Source organism: Moschus berezovskii, chromosome 11, assembly GCF_049115385.1.
Source record: "Moschus berezovskii isolate FMDL1 chromosome 11, NW_MosBer_1.0, whole genome shotgun sequence".
Lineage (NCBI taxonomy): Eukaryota > Metazoa > Chordata > Mammalia > Artiodactyla > Moschidae > Moschus > Moschus berezovskii.
Window position 1 is genome coordinate 18,516,448 of NC_142470.1, and position 17,692 is coordinate 18,534,139.

The following is a 17,692-nucleotide window of genomic DNA, read 5'->3' on the forward strand; positions in this document are numbered from 1 at the left end:
GGTCTCCTCCCAGGACAATCAGTGCTTTGGTGTGGGTTACCTCCATTTTTAATTTATATATGTATATGCACATATATATATATATATATATATACACGCACACACACACATATATATAAGTTTAACTTCTCTATTTTATTTTTGGCCATGCCACACAGCATGCAGGATCTTTAGTTCTCCAACCAGGGATCAGACACGTGGCCCCTGTATTGGAAGCTCAGCATCCTAATCACTGGACCACCAGGGAAATCCCCTACCTTCATATTTAAAAACCATTCTTTAATACTGCGATTTTTTTTTCTCAAACCTGGTATCTGTGGAAATCCTGTATGTGAATTTCACATAGTGGGAATCAATTAACAAAAATACTTTTAAAACAAAAGTATGGTGGAGGCATAAGTGGCGGCTGGACATTTTTGAAGCCAAATAAATTTTCTCTATTATACTAGGTATTTTAGAAGCTAAATAAATTTCTTCAATTACCCTGAGCTCCGATTAAAAATGTTTATTTTGAAAACTAAGAAAAAGCCAGTTGTAAAATGGTGACAGGTGAGATACATCAAAATAAATTAACTGCTATGGTTTTAAAAAATAAAACTGCGGGAAAAAGAATTATTTTGTTCGTTTTTTCCCTGAGTAGTAAAATAATAACCAAAAATATAACTGGAGTGGTTTCATGATAACTGAAGAATGAAGAAATAATATAAATATGAGCTGAATCCTGTTGGTTAAAAAAGAAGCAATCATATATTACAATGAATCCCTTTAACATAGTAGAGATATACCAGTTTAGATATACCAGTTTTCAATTCTTCTACCATAATTAGAAGTATTAACCCTTACAACGCTTCAAGTAGATATATTCAATTTATAGAGCACAAAAAGTCTCTTCTTGAGGAGGAAGGTCAAGCTGAGAATCAGAATTCTATAGTTTGTCTTCTAGATTGCATACTTACAATTTCTCCAAAATTAAAGAAAAGCTATTCAAAAACCCATGGCATACAGAAACAAAAATCTAGATAATCCAGGGGGATGGAAATCAGTCGGACTGTATATATATATATATATATATATATATATATATATATATGATGCAGTATCTTCAAAGTAACTGGAAAATTGATCAATTGCCTTGCTTTCTGGATGGTAGTGCTGTGACAACATTCACTGAGCAAAAAAATAGCTAAGAGTGATATTAGGTTTATAGGCTGAGAAATAAAATATAATCAGATAATAGAACTAAATCATGATTATTTGTTAATGGCTGCTGCTGCTGCTGCTGCTAAGTCGCTTCAGTCGTGTCCAACTCTGTGCGACCCCATAGATGGCAGCCAACCAGGCTCTGCCGTCCCTGGGATTCTCCAGGCAAGAACACTGGAGTGGGTTGCCATTTCCTTCTCCAATGTGTGAAAGTGAAAAGTGAAAGTGAAGTTGCTCAGTCGTGTCCGACTAGTAGCGACCCCATGGACTGCAGCCCACCAGGCTCCTCTGTCCATGCGATTTTCTAGGCAAGAGTACTGGAGTGGCTTGCCATTGCCTTCTCCATGTTAATGGCTAGACAGGCTGAACAACAAGAGCTTTTATTACACTTTCTTGTTTTAATTTATGACATGCCTAGACTTGTCTTTTACTCTCTAACTTTGTTTAATTTTTCTTAATAGTGATCAGATTCTCTGCAGCATTAAATGGAGGAGGCATGGTATGGGGCTGGGGCGAGGGGAGCAGATTCTTTCCATGATTACTCTTTTCTAGCCTCTCACATTCCACAGTTCACTTAAATTCAAGTGTGTGGGAAAACAAAGAAATTTATTTAGCCATCCATCCTTTCCCAGGAGGTAACAGGGTATGGCTAACTAACCTCATCAGGTGTGGGAAAAAAAATTACCTTTAGAAAAATAAAAGCATTTCACATCAACAAAGACAAGGTTATTGCTAAAGTTCTGAGAAGGTGTTTTTGCTGATTAGATCTCAGAAGTTCCAAGTTCCACATTTCCTTTTCCTTTAGTCCTGAAATGAAATACTACACAGCTTAAGCCAAAGAGTTGTTCTGTCATTAACTTTCATTTGCAAATTTATTAATGACGGGGAAAAAAAAGAGAGACTCATCATAGATAGACAATTTTCATTTCATTTAAAAATTTAAGGCAAAAAAGAAAATAAATTCCACAAAAGAAGGGTCACAGAAAAGTGAAACCAGAAGACCCTGCCCATCCTTCTCCCTGTCGGCCCATCATCCATCACCCTGGGCCACCGGAACCCTGATACCAAGCTGGCACCACACCCTCTCCTCTGCTTTCACTGCTGCAGCATCATAAGACTGTGGGATCAAAGGAGGACCCAGCCACTGAAGGCGAAATGAATTATGGTGAAAATGGCCTGTAAGATAAAAAGCATATTTTCTGCTTTAAGAACCTGAAACTCATTAACAAGAGTTAACGGTAAAACTTTCACGGGAGAAGTTAAAAGAGTTTGGAAATTAATTTATATTGTTCTCTACAAAGGTGGCTTAGACCCAATGACTTTTAAGTTTCCATTTTCCTAAAATGTAACCAAATACGAATTCAACTCTGCAAGGATTAAAAAAGTGATTCGCTAGACAGTAATTTCACTCAATGATGTCTCTTTCAAAGCCTTCAAGCAATCTCCCGCTATTACTTTCATTATCCTTTTATAATTCTATATAATTTATGTTTGAAACATTTCTTAAAAATCCAACGTGATTATAAAGTTATTAAAGTTTTATGCCTTACAGGATCACAAAGAACTCAGGTAAACAGGGGTGAGGAGCACTTCCACTGAGCCTTGGACCCCTGCCATGTGCAGGTGTGTGTATGAACACAGGTGCCACGGGCCAGGTGCAGTGCTTCATTCATGCCTTCCTTCTTTCGTTTGTCATCTTCTCTCTTTTTTGAAGAAGAATAAGCTTAAAATACCACATCACCAACCTTTCACTATGTTTAAGGAATCCTTCCTTGAGGGTTCTCTGACACAGGGTGATCAAATTCTCCAGGAAAACAAACTACCTACAATTTGGCATCCGCCACTGCTTACAGTTCTACTACATACTGTAGTCATCTGAGAAACTTTAGGAAAACCCTTCAAATACTGCGATGTTTATTGCATTTTAAAGTATCCACAATCTTAAATAATCCTGTTCAAATTCTTCTGGAATTCCTGTGCAGCACACATCAAATAGTGAAAGAGCGTTCACACAATGCCACACTTGAAAATACCGTTTAGGAAATAGAGGGTTTAAGGCAAGACATTCATTTGGAGAAGTTAATTTTCTCAGTTATCCAGAGTGACACGATTATTCTTCCCTCTCTTCAGTGCCTTGGGACACACAGCGTACATTCAGCAACAGGGCACACATATGACCCTATGGACATATGCTGAGGTCCTGAGTGCCCATTGAAATAATGGAAATATTTTTTGATAAGGCGTGGCCCACCAGGACATGGCATGGGACGAGTATTTCGCTCCATTTCCAAGCTGTTATACAGGGAATTCCCTACCTAAAACCGGCCGATTTCCCCCCATGTGATCTCTTCTTCCCCCAACAGACACAGACCCCTTGAAAGGTGCTAAGATTGGTTCCCCTTAACATACAGAAAATAGCCATCAGAGTGCTTTCCTCATCATTGCTTTAATGATGAATGTCTAGAAGCTATTTCTTGATTCTGATTGCAAACACTGTTTGTTGTGAAAAAACTATTCTGTCCCAAAGAATTTTCTCTTTCATCAAACTTTTTGGATTGTGATAGCTGAACGTTTTCATGTGTACTCTTTCCTTTTTGAGTTTTTTTCACCGGCAACAACAATAATACTAAGATACCAGCAAAGTGAAGGCTGTAATACCAGGAGCTAAAAAAAAAAAAGGAAAAGTTTACTTTATTAGATTCTGATAATTAACAAGACCTAATTTGACATCTGTCACAACTGTCCCAAGCCCCTTAGGATGTGTATATTTATTACATTTTTCTAGAAGAACAATCCCCCTTAGATGAAACTCAAATCATGTATGCCTGTGGGTATTCATAAAGCACTGTACAAACCTAGGCCAATTACAAGCATGATACTAGACATCATATTACATTTCTTTGTAAGGGTCCTAAGGCCAGAACTAAATAAAACAAAAATAAAAATTTACTTATTAATAGCTGCATAGATCTGACAATATTTCTCAAATCTGCAGAGTCAAATATTGAGTAAAGAATACAGGTGGTAAAGACACAGTAAAAGCCTTGCCTGCTACATACTGTCCTTAATTAAGTTACAAATATTCCAGTGATGTCATGTTGTTGTTGTGAAAGTAGCTCAGTCGTGTCGGGCTCTTTGCGACCCCATGGACTATACAGTCCATGGAATTCTCCAGGCCAGAATACTGAAGTGGGTAGCCTTTCCTTCTCCAGGGGATCTTCCCAACCCAGGGATTGAACCCAGGTCTCCCACATTGCAGGAGGAATCTTTACCAGCTGAGCCACAAGGGAAGCCCAAGAACACTGGAGTGGGTAGCCTTCTCCAGCGGATCTTCCTGACCCAGGAATTGAACCAGGGTCTCCTGCATTGCACGCGGATTCTTTACCAACTGAGCTATCACGGAAGCCCAGTGATGTAACAGATAAGCAATATAGCTTCTTGATGGTTACTGTCACAAAATAAAGGTCACATTATTAAAAATAGTATTATAAGTATCATGCCTCAAATAAAATATAAACCAATGTACCCTACTGCTTCTACAGCTGTAAATCTCAATGTTCCTCAGACAGAATATCCAATCAATAGCTCAATCACATTTAAGTAGAAGTAATAATTCTGTTAAAATGGAAATTTTAGCAGGAATTACTTATGTCTGCCTGTATGACTCTTATCATATTCAGTTCAATAATTCTGTGACCATATACTCTTGCTGTCATTCTAAATGCTAGGGTAATAAAGAATTTATGAAAGAATAAAGCTTTTGATCTCAGACAGATCACTATCTAATATAGGGGAGGGGAATTTGGTGGGTGAGGGAGAAAAGACAGATAAAATATGGAATTCAAAATAATAATTCCTATCATGTAGAGATGACAATAATTCCTCTAGAGAAGGAAATGGCAACCCATTCCATTATTCTTGCCTGGGAAACCCCATGAACAGAGAAGTCTGATGGGCTACAGCCCATGGGATCAGAGTCAGGAACAACTGAGCGACTAAACAACATCAACAACAGCTGACGATGCACCAATGAACCGTAAGAGTGAAAAGGGGACCCAGAGTGAAACTTAAGCAACTGATTATCTTTTGATTGAAGAAATTAAGAGAATTAATAATGTTATAAAGAACAAGCTATAATTTTTAACTCCTTCATCATATTCTTTATTGTTCATCTTCTATAGGTTTTCCTTTTCTTCTGAAGTTAGCAGTCTGATAGCCTAAACTCTTGGTCCATGGACTTTATACATAGCTTCTGGTGACTATCAGAAGATATACTGCCTTGGCCAAAAAAGTACACTTGAAAAACCTGAATGAACTTTTTGGCCAACCCAGCATTTACTTCCACCCCTAAAATATCTCCAGTGACGCATAAGCATCTACTGTAACATACAAACCCCTAAACCTTGGCTCTCGAGCAGGGGGCTCTCACCACCCCTGGCTCTCGAGCAGGGGTGAGCAACCTCGGTCCACGGGCCAAAGCTAGCCCGCTGTCTCTCTCTCTGTTAAATCGAGAAATAACTGACAAGTAACACTATTAGCTTCAGGTGTGCAACACGACGATTCGATCTGTTTTATGTCATGAAATGATCGCCACAACCATGTAGTTCATGTCCAAGTGTAGAAAGAAGAGCTCCACTTTCCAGTGAAACTTTGGAGAGATCTGAAGCAGCGGGTACCCAGGTGATAGTCCTCTAAGTCACACTCTCATCTCAAGTCTAAACGGTGTTAATCATTCCATAAATAAACTTGAGACTGTGAGGTTTAAGATGTAAAAGTAACTGACAATGCACTAAACTGCAGGAAATAAGTTGGGTTCTGTTTTTCTATTCTACCTAAAAACAAGAAGCTTTCCTAAATTTCAAAATATGATACAAATGAACTTATTGATATTTACAAAACAGGAATCAACTCACAGACACAGAAAGCAAACCTATGGTTACCTAAGGGAAAAGGGTACAGGGGAGAAATAAATTAGGAGGCTAGAATGAAAATATACACACTACTATGTATAAAATAGACAACCAATAAGGACCTCCTATATAGCACAGGGAAGTATACTCAATATCTTGTAATAACCTATAATGGAAAACAATCTTAAAAAGTGTGTATATGTATGTATATACACACACACATATATATACATGAAAACCTTTGGTATACATCTGAAACTAACACAAATTGTAAATCAACTGTATTTCAATAAAATTTTTTCACAAATTTCCAATGGCACATTTGTTAAGAGTTAACACTTACCTGTAAAACATGAGTGAAGGTTTTACAGAAAGAAGTACAAATGGTACAACTGTGTAACTTATTGCTGTCTGAGTCGCCATCCACGTTACAACATCGTACAAAAATTTCAGCTGGGGAGGTTCGATGAAGTAATGTCTAAAGTTATTTCTCACCTGAAATAAACAGCAATACTCCTCTTTAACAATGCTTATGGAATCACATCGACTCCATCAACTGTTTCAAGGACATGGAATAGAGGAAACTCTCATATATTGCTGCTAGGCATCTAAAATGGTACTGTTACTATGGGCAAAGCTGGTTCAGAGAAAACTAATACACCTATCAATAGGTATAAAAACTAGAAAAAGCATGGTGAAGCATGGGGGCAAAAATGTGTGAATCTGGGTGAAGAGCACAGAGGAGCTTCTTTATAACTTTTCTGTGGATTTGAAATTGTATCAAAATTAAAAGCTTCCCCCCGAAGTTAACAATTGCTTCAGTTCAGTTCAGTCCAGTCGCTCAGTCGTGTCCAGGCCTCCCTGTCCATCACCAACTCCCGGAGTTCACTCAAACTCATCAAGTCGGTGACAACTGCTTCAGTTCAGTCAGTTCAGTCCAGTCGCTCAGTCGTGTCCGACAGTTGCTTAGAGCTCCTTAAATGCTGCTGTGTAACCTGCAGAACTGGCACACCTGGCTTTCCCGTGCTTCACTTTACTATGCCTTCCTCTCAGATGAACCGAGTGTGGGTAAGGCCTGCCTGCCTCACTCAACACACACGCCAGGCACACCCATCGGAGCTCAGGGCTGGCCGGGCCAAAGCAGTAAGGCTGCTCGGTGGGGGGGGCGGCCTCCGCCCCCAGTCCACGTGACTGGCCCTGCAGGATGAGAAGGCGTCCCCCATACTCACAGCTCGCGCCACCAGCGTCATCAGCACTCCGGTGAGAAAGGTCAGGTAATAGCCCGGGTACACCCCGTGCCAGATGGCAGAGAGCAAGAAGGTCTTGGTGATGGGACTCAAGGAGGCGCGCTCGTAACACACCCTGGAAACCACGACACATATGAGTGGTAAGAAGCCTGCCAGCCCACGACCATCATTCTTTCAGTCCCAGTCAGGATTTAGGAAAACAACCACAACTTAGCTTGGCCATTAGCCTCAGGGAGGTTAGGGCTACTATGAGGTTTATGAAAAGATTTTTTACTTCTGTCTTCTTACTGGTATCACCAAAATGATCATTTCCAGTGTGTGGGGAGTCTATACTATGTACAGAAAAGCTTTAATAAATATATAAGTTATTCTTATCTTACATTATTTTATTATTTTCTTCACTAACATTTAGGACTTTCAATTGATCTAACCATACTCTATTGGGAACCAGGCTGTGCTTAAAAGTCTTCCTGTCACAGGTGGAGAACTTACACGAAAATGAGATTTTTCCTAAGGTATGAAATTTAAAATATAACAACAAAAATAACATAACAATTTAGCTCAGAAAATGTGCCGCCACTGGGGAGACTTCAAGGCACCATGAAGTGATGACAGTATATTTTGGGTGTTTCAAGAGGTCACTATTTGTCATAAATAAAGTGCATTACAGAGAATGGTGCTTAGAGTCCCCCTATCATAGGAGCAGTGTTTTATGAAATAAACTCAAACCCTGGCAGTATCCCATTGGGAACAAGGAGACAGGACCCCTGGGACTTTCTGGGCACTGTCCCAACCTTGCCAGCCGTCTGGAATCAGTCCTCTGTCTTCCCCTGTGCACGTGACAACCTCCTCTTTACGATTCTTATCTCAAGGGCCTCTTCTCTCCGCACCCCCCGTGCCTGCATGCCTCCTGCCCTCTCATCATCATCCTCATTACCAGGACCAGCATGTGGAGATTACTGTGCTGTATTTCTAACAAGACCTTGAAGTCCAACTGCAGAGGCTCAGTCTTCAGATCCTGCACCCAACATATAAAGGTCTATTGGACTGGAATATTCTATCGTGGAAAATCTAATGCATACATATGGTAGTAATGTAGCCACTTTTGTTCAGTCAAATCTCCCATGAATGAGGGACATACTGGCGATTTCAGACTTTGGTGGGCACCTTTAAAGGTAAGAGGAGAGGTCTGTGGTAGCTACATTGAGGACTTAAGGCTAAACAGTTCTCAGGCTTGGTACCACCCTGCTTTGGAGGACAGTGTGTTTCCCGGTTAACAGAAAGTCATAGTGTTCGTTTAATTTAATCTAATCAAGAATGTGAACCCAGTGAAGCTCAGCCTCAAGACCCAGAAGCCAAAGCATAGCTGAAGACAGTTCTGGAAGGAGCTTACCTTTTGAGCCAAAGAGCTGTCTGAATATTCCAATTATCGAGAAACATCTTGAAACTTGTCGACATCTGAAAAACAAAGGAACTTTTTTTCTTCAGTGGACAAAATAATGAAGCTTTAAAAGGTAAGCAACCTTTGACTGGGCTAACAGCACACACTTGACGGTGATGGCGGGGTACGGTCTCTCTCTTAAATGCTGCTTTAATGGAGTGACGTCATTCTACAAGAGGCGTTTACTGTGGGGAACACCCGTAAGGTGTTATAAACGGACTTCTCGCCGTTTTCTCCTGTGCGTTAATAACACTTACAGGGGACGTCATGGAATCATCCCAAGACACTCCTGCAGAGCACGTGAATGAACAGCAGTGGCCGGTCACTGGGCACAGTCTGGATGCCCCACTACTGTGCCCTCACCTCCTTCAGCCCCTCCCCTACCCAACTTCAGGGAGTCTCGGGCCCTCTGGACCTGCTCCCCGGGAGGAGTGGTCTGCACATCTTCCTACCTTCCCAGCCCCTCACTCAAGCCTCTAAGACTGTGCTCAGCAGGGCCTCTATTCCTCCAGCCTCACCTGTCAGTACCGCTAGGTAACGAAAGGACCACAACCCTGCCCTCCGCCTCGGGCTGCCGCCCTTGACTGGAGCCCCTGGCTGCCCACTACTAAGAACTCAGCCTATGGCATCACTTCCTCCAGGACGCCTTCCCTGGGCCACTAGTCCAAGCTGGACTGCTCCGCCTCTCTGATCACAGCCAGTCATTCTGTTTCTCTGTAACCCCCACTGGATTCAAGGACAGAAAGGCCCAGACGGTACCGATCTTATTCACCAGATCCCCCAGCCCAGGGGACGCAGCTGATGACCCACAAGTACTGGCTGAGTGAAAGAGTGAGCATTATTACTACAAATCTTTCAGCACCATTCTTGGAACATCATGTTGTAATCTACGAAAGCAAGTTATGCCACGTAAGAATCCTACGGTGACTGACTGCATGATAATGCACTAACCTCTATTTGCCTAATCCTCAGATTGGAAATTAAGTCCCAACGGGCGGCTCCATTTTTGTCATACCCTCTGAATCCAAAGCCCGCTGCATTGTTGATGGCATCAGCTGCGAGACACAACGGAAAAGGAAGTATTACAAACCTGTGTGACAAACTGCCATGCTGCCCCAGAAGACGTCTGTTATCATACACTATGCCCCTGAACTTAATTAAAGTGGCTTCCCTGGTGGCTCAGAGGTTAAAGCATCTGCCTCCAATGCGGGAGACCCGGGTTCGATCCCTGGGTCGGGAAGATCCCCTGGAGAAGGAAACGGTAACCCACTCCAGTATTCTTGCCTGGAGAATCCCATGGACAGAGAAGTCTGGTAGGCTACAGTCCACGGGGTCACAAAGAGTCGGACACGACTGAGCGACGGAACGGATTCTCATTTTATCCGATATTATAATAAAATGGGCCTTGATCCAGCTTTTAGGATCTAAAAGTTTTTAGGGCTTCCCTGGTGGCTCAGATGGTAAAGAATCTCCCTGCAATGCAGGAGACCTGGGTTCCGATCCCTGGGTAGGGAAGATCCCCTGGAGAAGGGAATCTCTACCCACTCCAGTATTCTTGCCTGGGAAATCTCATGGACAGAGGAGCTTGGCGGGGCTATAGTCCATGGGGTTGCCAAGAGTCGGACACAACTGAGTGACCAATACTTCTCAACAGTTTTCAGGATCAGTCCTTATACACAAGGCATGAACTGTGAGAAACATGAATTGTTTCTCCTGCACAGATGACCCAGTTTTTCTCATTGGTCCTGAACTACACATCCTCAAGAGGGCACCCTCCTGGCTATTGACACGTCCAATGCTAATGCAAAGCCTATTCACACGTTACTTACCTAACGTCCATGCAAAATAGTACTTGGGTCTGGCAGCCAAAAGAGAGACGTAGAGATAGATCACCTTGGTTGGCCATGAAGCTGTGGCCTGAAAATGCTCATCAATGTTGTACTCCACAGGTAACATCTTAGAGATGATCAAGTGGAACATTAAGGAAAGTCCACAGATTAAGAGTTTCTGAATAACTGCAACCTGAAAGCAAGACAAGTTGTCATAAACCTAATCCATACTCCTTTTACTTCCTTCCAGGTATTATCGCCAGATGACTCACTCTGAATATAGTTATTAACCCTGTATAACTCGGTCAGAAGTCCTGAACTCTGTCATGCTCAGCATTTAAGCCTTCACTGTCTCACAGTTTGAATACGTGAAGCCTTATGTCTACCTCTGGGTCATGGCTGAAATCACACCAGAAACCCCAATTTGTATTCGCAGGACTTTCAGTAATTAAAAAATAATAATAATCTAAAAGCAAACACAGGTATATAGGATGATTATGTAAAAACGTTACCATTAATAAATTTGGGTAGAGATTTTTATACGATCACACACACACACACACGGTGTATTTTTTTCCACTGTGCCTCTTCCCTGGTTTCCAAGTTCTAGGTATTTCATGGAAACTATTTTTACAATAAACAACTTTTACATTTCCTTAAACCTAAAAGTTCTTTTTATGCATTTTTGTTCAAGATGATAGAACTAAAGAGCAATACAACCAAGAAAACAAAAGATCTATACAAAAGATTCTGATGGAAAGAAAAGGCAGACCTTTACTTTTTTCTGGTAAGGTTAAATTACCTCAAGAGAACCCAACTCATGGCGTTTTTGTATTTTCAGGAGGCCAAACTATTTCAATCTGATTCTGTATAAAGGAGATTCTACAGGCTACGGAGGGAAAGAAAGAAGTAGACGAAAGAAGAGGCCGGATCCAGATTAAAGAATGAAACAAAATATTTGGATCAGTGTCCCACACAGGAATCCAATAATATTCCAATTAACTGCAGTAATTTGCAGATAAACACTTATTTAAGACTTTCTGTAACGGGGCCAAAAGAAAGGCTCAAAGGCAAGAGTGAGAGCATGTGCCAGATCCCTGCACTTTATTCATTCTCAGGCTGCTCTCGTCAGGAGACACTGGACAGTCAAGGGCTCTGTGCTGTGGCTATTCTTACTCTCCTTTTCCTGGCTGTCTTTCAAAGCTTTCTCTAGGAAAATAAGGCGACCTTTCCTTCACCCTCCAACTCCAAAATACCTAAGCTACACATCTGAATAGAAAGAGATTTGCAGCAGGTAATTAGAGAAAAATTACAATTATAAATGAAGTGAGATGAACCAAATGACCTCACACATGAACCTAAATATTGGATGTACCCTTTTAGTAACACAATGATAAATACCATGGCCCTTAGACTACACACCCTAGTTTCTAGGTCTCAGTTTTAAAACAGTTAACGTAACAGAAGTTGTTGCATGCTTGTGCTCAGTCTCGTCTGACTCTTTGCAACCCCATGGACTGTAGCCCACCAGGCTCCTCATCTATGGGATTTTCCAGCAAGAGTACTGGAGTGGGTTGCCACTTCCTCCTTCAGGGGAATCTTCCTGACCCAGGGATTGAATCCACGTCACCTGCATTGGCAGGCTCGTTCTTTACCACTGAGCCACCTGGGAAACCCTAAAGTAACATACCTGACCTCAAACACCAGCTGGCACACACACCCAGGACACCCCCTTAAACAGCTAAGCCAATGTGGGATTAGGAACTTGGAAAGGCAGGGGGTCCGGGGGCCTAAAGCTGGGAAGGCAGATGTAACCCCCGGTTCCCATGGCCTCCCGCTGAGCAGGTGGACAACCCCTCCGCCATGCTGGCAGGAGGTCAGAAGTTAACTCTCAGGGAAGCCTAACCAGAGAAGAACCAGGTTTAGGGACACAGGTCTACAGTGGGGCTGGAATGAATGTGGAGACGTGGGTGATGCGTCCTGAGACGTGATACCCTTCAGAGCACGCCCACCCCCAACCCTCTTCACTCAGTGCCCAGCTCCAGGGACCAGCAGTCAAGTCTGGACACCCAGGGCAGAAGACAGGAGAAGTATTCACTCAAGAACCCAAACAGCCCCACAGAAAACACCTACAGACATCACAGGAGAGACTGACAGGGGTTCCCTGAAGCCATCCTCCACTTCTTACACAGTGAAGGATTTTCTGTTTGGACATGCTGAAGTCACACATCACAGTCTCTGCAGCTCAGTGTAGCTATGTGGTCACGAGTAACATGGATAACTTCTGTGGCAAGCACCTTAGACCATGGAGATGAGGGAAACACTCTACGGATGGCAAACCTGGGAGCACTTGGAGCTACAGACCATGGAGCTACCCTGTTATCCATGGACCGCTGACACATGAGCTGTCGAGTGAGAGAAGAACACAACTCCCAACTTATTTAAATCTCTGTCATTTTGGTCCTTGGTTCAGTAGCCAAACCTGTACCTTAACTAATGCAGCTGAAGACAACTGGGAGATTCCCAGCAAACGGGCCACCAGGGACCTGGCTGACCTACTTGGCATTCAGAGTCTCCACAACACCTCACTGGTAACACAAAGAGCTTCCTACTGCCTTTGAGTGATCTGTAAATAACTCCCACTGTTTGACTGTGTGAACTATGTACATATGGAATTTAAATTTATTGTTGTCGTTGCTGCTGCTGCTGCTAAGTCACTTCATTCGTGTCCAACTCTGCGACCCCATAGACGGCAGCCCACCAGGCTCCCCCGTCCCTGGGATTCTCCAGGCAAGAACACTGGAGTGGGTTGCCATTTCCTTCTCCAATGCTTGAAAGTGAAAAGTCAAAGTGAAGTCTCTCAGTCGTGTCTGACTCTTAGCGACCCCGTGGACGGCAGCCTACCAGGTTCCTCCACCCATGGGATTTTCCAGGCAAGAGTACTGGAGTAGGGTGCCATTGCCTTCTCCGAAATTTATCATTAGACACATTTATTTGGTTTCGTTTCTTTGGCCTGACCCACGTGGCTTGCAGAATCTTAGTTCCCTGACCAGGGATTGAACCTGGGCCCTTGGCAGTGAAAGTGAAGAGTCCCAACCACTGGACCACCAGGGAATTCCCTTGGAATTTTAATTTAAAATATATTCAAACTGCGATATATGCTGTTGTCAACAACCTCTCACTTATGATGTGCAGAACCTGAAGGAGGAGAGTGACCTTTCATAAGGGTTTTCCTGTAAAATACTCCATGACTATAAGGCATTTCTTCACTTCGCAGGTAACCTTACTTTTGTTCTTTAATCATGGTTGTACTTCTACAAGGCATCACCACTAGGTACTATGTGAAGAGTCATTTACCTTGAAAAATGTTTTTAAAGAAAAAGATGGGTACCTTTTATTTTTAAAAGAAAAAGACGACAACACTGGTCTCCTGAAATAAACAAGGCTAATCAATACATGCTAGAAATGCTGCAGACGAATCTCCAGGTCTTACATTTGGTGATGGCTCTGTCCTTTCGTACTGTATCTCTTCTTTCCCATTTTCACCTGACTGCGTCATATGGTACGATCTGCCTTCGATGAAAGTGATGTAGTCTTTGTAAGAGCAGAGCGGGCCTGCCAGGATACCCATGAAGTTACAGTTGTAACTTAAATACTCCAGAAGGCTGGGCATGCGCCTGCAACAAAGAGATATGTTATGTGTAAGACAGACGTCTGCTCTGTGAAAACGCGACGGGAGTGATCAGCTCCAACCTCGACTCCTCCTACCATTTCCAAAATAAAGCAAGCTGTGATTTTCATCTGCCTCCAAACAATAAGAATCTCAAGGTTCAGGATGAAGGAATGCTCAGTGGTGTTTCTGGATAAAAGAGTTCCCATCCGGGTCTTTATGAGCCATGACAAAGGGTTTCTATCTGATTTCCTCATGATGAAACCAAGTCAAGGTGGACAAGATAGGGCAGAAGATTCATCTCTTACTAGCCACTCACTCACTCACTCGCTTAACAGATCTATGTGTGCCCATGCTCCTTGGTCTAGAGACACAGCAGTAAATACCACAGGGGGATTCTGCATTCAGAGAACTTATACAACAGCTGCAGAAAATCAACAGCAAAAAAACAGAAATTTCAGATAGCTAAGTGCTACAAGGGAAAGGGGGCATTTTATTAACAAGCCAGAAAGGCTTCTCTGATCATGAGACGAGTAAGGGAGTCGTGTGAATGTCCAGGACCAGGACTCCAGGCACAGAGCAAAGAGCCAGGGCAGGTCCAGCCACAGGGAGGCCAGTGCAGTTGGAGGGGCTGAGCCGGGAGGCAGGAGGGAGGGGTACCAGTATGCCGAGGTGGGGAACACAGGGCCTGCCTTACAAGCCATGGTGGGAGCTTCAGATTTTATTCAGAATGTGCTGAAAAACTACAGCGGTGGCGGTGGTAGTGGTGTAGGGGCTCAGTCATTTTGCGATTCTTTGCAACCCCATGGACTGCAGCCCACCAGGCTACTCTGTCCATGGAATTTCTCAAGTAAGACTACTGGAGTGGGCTGCCATTCCCTTCTCTACTACAGTAGGGTTTTCAATACCTATGTTTTCAAAAGAACCCCTCGAGCCCCTGTGTGTGGCTAGAGGAGGGTGGAGGCAGGAGGATATGGGATCCAGGGGGAGATGACAGTGTTGGATCCAAGCGGGGGGAAGTGTCTGAGCACAGCCTGGCAGCACAGCCCTGAGGTCAGATGATGGATGGGGGTGGGGTGTGAGGGAGAAAGGAGTCAAGGATGTCTCCCAACATTTTTAATTCAGTTGCTCTCAGGTCCGTCCAAATGGCACACAGTATCTAAAATTTACCAAGCATTCCAGCTCTTGATGCAGGAAACCTGGAGAAAACCAGTAACACAGGACACTATGAAAAGGCATCAGAAGCGTGTATTTTTTATATCTTAAAACCACCTCCGGGACTTCCCTGGTGGTCCAGGGATTAAGAATCTGCCTTGCAATTCAGGGGATGAGGGTTCACTCCCTGGCCAGGGACTGAACTAAGATCCCACATGCCATGGAGCAACTAAGTCCCTGGACCACAACTAGAGATCCCACATGCTGCAACGAAGACCCGCCACCGCCAAATTAAAAAAAAATATATATATATATAGATATAGATATATATGGACTTTCCTGGTGGCTCAGACGGTAAAGCGTCTGTCTACAATGCGGGAGACCCAGGTTCGAGCCCTGGGTTGGGAAGATCCCCTGGAGAAGGAAATGGCACCCCACTCCAGTACTCTTGCCTGGAAAATCCCATGGACAGAGGAGCCTGGTAGGCTACAGTCTATGGGGTCACAAAGAGTCGGAAATGACTGAGCGACTTGAGTGTCATATATATATCTATCAAGTCTGCCATCTGTCAAGTCTGCCATCCCCTGACAACTATAAACCACCACAAATAAAGAGCAGCTATAGCTGGGGATGATAAGGAGGCTCTTAAACGTGTTATAGCCCCATCTGCCTCTCTAAGATGATCTCCTAAAAAAAACATGCCAACGCGCTCTGTGGCCAAGAGGAGTCAACGGAACCTCTTCATAAATATTTTTATAAAAATAAAATGAAGAGAAAACAGTGCTCTGGTCCACCTGACACTCAGCTAGGTCACCACTTACTCAAAATGCCTTTAGAATTTTTCTACATTTTGTTGTTGTTGTTGTTGTTTAGTCGCTCAGTCATGTGCAACTCTTCTGTGACCCATGGACTACAGACCTCCAGGCTCCTCTGTCCACGGGATTTCCCAGGCAAGAAAACTGGAGTGGGTTGCCGTTTCCTTCTCTAGGGGATCTTCCCAACCCAGGTTAGCGAACCCACATCTCTTGCCTGGCAGGTGGATTCTTTTCCACTAAGCCACCTTTCTACATTTCAAAGTGCTTAGAACCTTAAGTACTTTTTCTTGAGGGCTCAAGTGATGGGAGCAAGGTGTTTCTGGCAGATCTTCCCTCATAGTTCTTCCCATGTTGGGCTGAGATAGAGACTTTATCACCACTTCACACACAGCACAAGTGCCCCATCATCACAAAGCTGCAAAGAGCCCGTTATGCTCCAGCAACAGAGTCTCATTTTCAACACTGCTTATTTCAAGACCAGAACATCACCAGGTTATCTAAGCCACAGCTCATCTTACCACATTCAACAATGTATCACAATTTGGAAGGACGGGAGTTAATTCTGATCTATGAAACGTGCTGAAGTCATTTCTGGCTCAACTGTCACATCAAACGACAAGTCATGTTAGGAAGGAAGCCGATAACTGTAATACATGCAATTAAAATTCGAACTGAGCATAACTGTAATACTCTAATTATGATATCAATGGAAGACTCATTCTTCATTCCATAAACATTGATTTGATATCAACTGTGCATGGAAATGTGAGAGAACTGTGGGCAACAATGAGCTCTGTGATTTTATGTTTGGGTAGCAAATCTGATGGAGAAGGCAATGGCAAGCCACTCCAGTACTCTTGCCTAGAAAATCCCATGGACGGAAGAGCCTGGTAGGCTGCAGTCCATGGGGTTGTGAAGAGTCAGACATGACTGAGTGACTTCACTTTCACTTTTCACTTTCACACACTGGAGAAGGAAATGGCAACCCACTCCAGTGTTCTTGCCTAGAGAATCCCAGGGATGGGGGGAGCCTGGTGGGCTGCCATCTATGGGGACACAACTGAAGTGACTTAGCAGCAGCAGCAGCAGCAAATCTGAAAGGAGTCCTCTCTGCCTCCTTCCACTGTTCAGACAAGCAGAGAGTTGAATTTAACCAGCTCTGGGGTCTTGCTAGGTGGCCACCTGGGAGGGAGTGTCTATTAACGAGCAGTTCCTGGGATGGACAAGGACTCATATGGATCACAAAGCCCAGATCAAGCTAACCTCTCACCAAACAGATAAATTCAAGTGCATATTTACTGATCTATAAAGACTGGTTGTAGTGACCATCAAAAGAGAGCAATTTTAAAGATGGGGAAAGTATAAGAAGATTCTCAAGACACACAACCTGGTATCAAAGTTGAGCACTTCGGGCAGGGCCTCCTA

The 17,692-nt window shown here is 43.2% G+C and overlaps 1 protein-coding gene across 2 annotated transcripts in view; it reads right to left on the minus strand.

Moving 5' to 3' along the window:
• Nucleotides 1-2,110: 2,110 nt before the first annotated feature.
• MBOAT2 (membrane bound glycerophospholipid O-acyltransferase 2) overlaps nucleotides 2,111-17,692 on the minus strand; it is a 101,920-nt gene continuing 86,338 nt past the window's right edge. For both annotated transcript variants that reach the window (XM_055401132.2, XM_055401131.2), the window contains exons 7-13: nucleotides 14,121-14,304; nucleotides 10,628-10,820; nucleotides 9,750-9,853; nucleotides 8,751-8,815; nucleotides 7,340-7,472; nucleotides 6,454-6,605; nucleotides 2,111-3,864 (exon numbers count right to left, since the gene is read on the minus strand). In XM_055401132.2, coding sequence (XP_055257107.2) covers nucleotides 3,639-3,864; nucleotides 6,454-6,605; nucleotides 7,340-7,472; nucleotides 8,751-8,815; nucleotides 9,750-9,853; nucleotides 10,628-10,820; nucleotides 14,121-14,304 — 1,057 coding nt within the window. In that variant the 3' untranslated portion in view covers nucleotides 2,111-3,638. The remainder of the gene's footprint in view (nucleotides 3,865-6,453; nucleotides 6,606-7,339; nucleotides 7,473-8,750; nucleotides 8,816-9,749; nucleotides 9,854-10,627; nucleotides 10,821-14,120; nucleotides 14,305-17,692) is intronic.